The sequence below is a fragment of the Hipposideros armiger genome, unplaced genomic scaffold, assembly GCF_001890085.2.
Source record: "Hipposideros armiger isolate ML-2016 unplaced genomic scaffold, ASM189008v1 scaffold_573, whole genome shotgun sequence".
Classification (NCBI taxonomy): domain Eukaryota; kingdom Metazoa; phylum Chordata; class Mammalia; order Chiroptera; family Hipposideridae; genus Hipposideros; species Hipposideros armiger.
In genome coordinates, this window is record NW_017731923.1 from 384563 (window position 1) to 389513 (window position 4951).

The following is a 4951-nucleotide window of genomic DNA, read 5'->3' on the forward strand; positions in this document are numbered from 1 at the left end:
AGGGCAGTGTCACTGGTCCTCATATGTGGGATCCGAACCGGGGCCCTCTGGCATCCCAAGCGAGTTCTTAACCATCGCGCCACTCGGCCGGCCCCATTTACCTCTTGATTGCCTGCCATCTTTGATTCTCAATCAGAAGGTCAGCTTCTACCAGAGGGCAGGTGCTGATGTCTTCCCTAAGTTAAATCTGAGCTCAGAGCCCAGGACCCTAGACTTGACTGGAAATAAGATGTCCAGAAACACTCAGACCAGTGGGAGCCCATGCTGTGATTCCAGGGGACCTCAGCAAGGCTTGCACTGTTGTCTCCTTCCCCAGCAAGCTCCTTCTTGCTTCCCCACAGTTGGCTTGGATGAGTTAAACACCAAATAGGGCCACTTACAGGAGTGACTTACCTCAGAGCAAGAAACACCATCTATGGAATTAAATGTATCTTTGTTGTAAATCTTGTTTGATTACAATAAACTGTGTCCATTTATTCTACTCCTGGCTTGTGAACCAGCTGGGGACATGAGCAGGGCCACAGCTCACCCAGATGGGACATTTGTGTAAATTAGAAAATTGTTCCCTTCTTCTGGGTGGACATTGACTTAGGTCAGGTCACATGGCTTAGCCAGCAGACCATAAAGTAGATTGCTGCCCTGTTTTCCCCCTTGGTCTGCAGGGCACATGACATGGTAGCTCTAGAGCATAGATAGAAATTGGCTGTAGACTAAGATGAATGAATTGATTTGGAAAGGAGGGGTGATAGTGGGAAAACACAGGTCAATTCATTCAAAACCATAGAACTAGAAGCCCTGTTTATATACCCAAACAGCTAAAATTATCTGAAAGGTTTTACATAATCCTATCATGGAGTTTATTTATGGCAATCTATTTTTAAATTTTTATGTCAGATTACACAGTCTGTTTGCACAATCCCTTGTATGTAGTAGGAACCCAGTAAATGCTTCTTGAATGAACCAGTACAGTATTTTAATTAGCTAGTCCTCATGCACTGGTGCAAAAGAACAGTGTCATCTTACAGCTGAAATCATAGAGGGGAAATATCCTATTCGGGATCATATGACATTCCAGGGGCCCAGGATGAACATCCCAAGGACTTGTCTGAATTCTTCAAAGGTTTCTGTAGCATTAACATTCTTTATTTAATACTTTATCTTGTCATTGCCTTGTTTATGAAATCAGGGATCCCAAACATCCTAACCACACCCCTCCTCCCCCACCCATGTGAGGGACAAGGACAGAATTCAGAGGTTCTTACAAGAGGCACCGTTTGTCTTGAAGACTGAGAAGAGGCGCTGAGAAATGAGCTCTCAGTCATCTTGGGGGCCCAACTGTCTGAAATCTGATATCTGTCCTTTTATTCTTAAGGCCTGTAGGGCTGTTATATCATCTGATTTTTTCCCCTTCTGTTGTCACTTGGGTATTTAGTTAATGAAAGTTCTTGAAATACAAATTTCATCAATTCTTGTCAGTAACCTAGGAAATACGTGAAACTGCTACTTCCGAGGAGGCCTGATCATATGTGTTTCCTCCCCACCTTTTTCCCTGAATTCAGTGTTAGCTGAACCCACCAGGCAGGAGCTTCTGCGTTTGTCCCTTGGCAGGGGTTGGGTGTGAGAGAATGTTTGGGATCAGAAAGTTCTGAGCTGGTCGGAGCTGGACAGTTGGAGCTGAGGGGCTGAGCAGCAGCTGGGAGGCTGGGTTGGCCTGAAGCCCTGGCAAGCCGAGACCGGGTCTGAGGCAAGTGTCGTGGCAGCAGCCAGACCTCTGAAGAAGCAAAACAGGTCCAGAGAGGAGGAACAACCGAGGAGAAAAACAGCTTCTGAGAAAACAGCTTCTCAAATGGAAAATAAATTCAGGGAACAGGAGGCTACCAACCCAAATGGGAAGCCACCAGAGTGGAAAAGGAAGTGAAACCAAGAAAGAAATGAGACATTCAACCTCAAGCTAAAGCAGTCTTTGCTTTTTTTTTTTTTTTTTGACTTTTCAAGGTGTCAGCGTGGATCTAAGGTGAATCTGTCACCTGAACTGAGTGAAAGCTCTTATTTTTTTTTTCTGAGCAGCGACAGTAGCATAAATAAAGAATTCTGGGAACACATCGAGAAGACACAAACTCTACAAGTTGACAATTCTGGGGAAATTTGGAGGGCTGGGATAATAAAAAGTACAACATTTGGAGTCTCATCAGCTGCTGAATACAACCCCTTGAGGTACTTGAAGAGACCTGGAAGCCTGCACTCTGTCTGTTACTCACAAAACTGCTACAAATACATGATGTTTACATTACACACACAGGAAGTTGCCCAACCAGATGTGACCTCCTGAGGCTGAGTATTTGGGCTGCCCTCCACCTTACTTGTAAAAGACTGAATTAGTCATTGATCCCCGAGGATCGTTGAAGACAATAGACAAGCTCCTCTAGCCCAATGTAGGCTTTTGCACTGAAATTCAGATCGAATTTCAGAGATTTATCATCAGTCTCCACGATGATGTGTGTATAGGCCCAGTAATGAAATGTTCAAGGATTGTCCCCTGCCAGAAGGAATTAGTAGTTTGTGTGTCACTGTATTGCCATTAAAGACACAGAGTTTGTTTGCTAATAATCTGCCATGGATATTGATATTCAAGTTAAATTCTTATGGCCTTCTTTAGTTAATCAGCCATTCATACAATGTATGTTCCATGAGGCCTAAGACTCCACTGCCTGGCACACGGGAGGCACTCAGTATACACACGTATTGACACAGTGACTTTCAGTAATACCTACTGTGAGCCAGACTATAGGCAATAGAGCCCAAGAGATATTTTGAAAATTACCAAGTGCAAAAATGGCCCAGACATATGCTTGTAAACATATCAAGCTCACATGGTAGAAAATGATTTTAAGGGAGGTTATTTAGAACGTATTTCTATAAACTAGACCCTGGGTTTTGTGTTAGCAGAAGAAATACAATTCTGACAGTGACCTTTTGTGGTAATGCTGAACAACACAGGTTGGATCAAACTTTAGAATGAAATGGGAGGGCCTGCATATAAATAACCCATTAGTGGAAGGGAGGAGGAAGAGGGAAGGCTGAGATGGCTGAGAGCTGTCTCCATCCCCAGAGCAGCTGGGCTGGGCTCCCAGGACCAACAAGCATTAGTGATGGTGACATCTAGGAACTCAAGGATATTTAGCGAGACAGAGTTAGTCCTAATCCTCTGTTTCCTCTTGCCTTCCCCAGCTGGCCAATCCTCAGAAGTAACTCCCTCTCTAAACGTGTAAATGCTTTTTGACTAGGCTGTTCAACTGCCACTTGGCTACTGAGTTGGTATTTATCTGTTTCTGCACAGCTTATCTCTCCAGCTAGACTATAAATGCTGTAAGGACACAGTTTGAATTTCATCTTCTTCATTTAGTATCAGGGTGATCTTGAGTTATTTAACTCCTCAGCCTCGGTTTTATAAAAACAGGTTTGTACTGTCTCCTAGAGTTAATGTAGGAATTAGAGAGAAAGAGAGAGAGAGAGAGAGAGAGAGAGAGAGAGAGAGAGAGAGAGAGAGAGAGAGAGAGTGTGTGTGTGTGTGTGTGTGAGAGAGAGCACATTGCTGTGGCACAAGGCGTGGCCCATGCTGTGTCTCTTCTCAGGGACTTATTCCTCGTGTCCCACATAATAATAGCTCCCGTTTATTGAGTGCTTACAATGAACTGGGCACATTACATATATTATCGCTATTCCTCGTAACACTTTGTCAGCAGTTATTATCTCCGTTTCGCTCAAATTCAGATAAGTTATGTTTTTTGACCAGGTCACAATAAGTGGTAGAGTCATGATTCAAACCCACGTCCTTCTGCATACACAGCTCATGCCCTTTCCACTATACCACCCTATCTGCACACAGTAGGCACTCAGTTGATGCTCGATGAAAACTGTAAGGTATCATCAAAACTATGCTCTGTAGTGAACCTTGGGAACAAAGGACTAAAAACAACTTAACAAAGAATCAGAAGATAGATAAAGCCCCTTATAAATTCTTGAAAGTCTGAGTGTTTTTTGCTCAGCCTTTGACAGCGTAACTTAAACGCTGAATAAGGAAGCCCTGGAGGGCCAGATGAAGCCGTAGGGAGTTGTCACACACGTTTCTGGAAATGTCAGTGAGAACCGTGGATGAGATTCGTTGCTTGTTAATTCTTGGCAGATGAGAAGAGCTGATGCACAACAGGAAAATTAAAAGCACCTCACCTTGCAAACAAACTCACCCAAGGTAGAATTTTAGAGCTGGAGGATTGTTTAGGGATCGTTTAGTTAAATCCTCTCATTTTACAGATGAGAAAATTGAGGCTTGGAAAGAGTAACATGATTTGCCAAAAGAAACTCTGAAGCCAATTGTAAACTTCATGTCTTCACGTAAGTATGTCCAACATCACTAGCCATTAGGGAAACGCGAGTTAAGACCACAGTGAGAGATCACTACCTGTGTATCAGCATTGCTAAAATAAAAAGTAGTGACAACACTAAATGCTGGTGAGGATGTGGAGAAACCAGATCCCTCATCCATGGTTGCTGGGAACAGAGAATGGAACAGGCATTCTGGAAAAGAGTTTGGGCATTTTTTTTAATTGTATTGGGGAACAGCCATGGTCATTGGTTGCACATTGCTTTCATGCTACAATGGCATAGTTGACTCTTTTAAGGAGGGCACAGTGCACAGTGGCCCATGTGGGGTTCGAACCGGCAACCTTGGTATTGTCAGCACCATGCTCTAGCCGACTGAGCTAACCAGTCACCCCCTGGGCATTTCTTTAAAAACTATATATTTGCCCAGCAATTACACCCCTGGCAATTTACCCCAGAGAAATGAAAAGTTACGTCCATATAACATTTGTACACAATTGTTCATAGCAGCTTTATTGGTAATAGCCCGAAACTGGAAACAAGCAAGCTGTCTCTTCATAGATGAATGGTT

At 43.5% G+C, this 4951-nt stretch overlaps 1 protein-coding gene across 1 annotated transcript in view; it reads left to right on the forward strand.

The window, feature by feature from the left end:
* LOC109371494 (major histocompatibility complex class I-related gene protein) overlaps positions 1 to 4602 on the forward strand; it is a 19884-nt gene extending 15282 nt beyond the window's left edge. Inside the window, exon 6 of the mRNA XM_019624049.1 lies at positions 4312 to 4602. Within this exon, the coding sequence (XP_019479594.1) occupies positions 4312 to 4340 (29 nt within the window). The 3' untranslated portion in view covers positions 4341 to 4602. The remainder of the gene's footprint in view (positions 1 to 4311) is intronic.
* Positions 4603 to 4951: the final 349 nt, after the last annotated feature.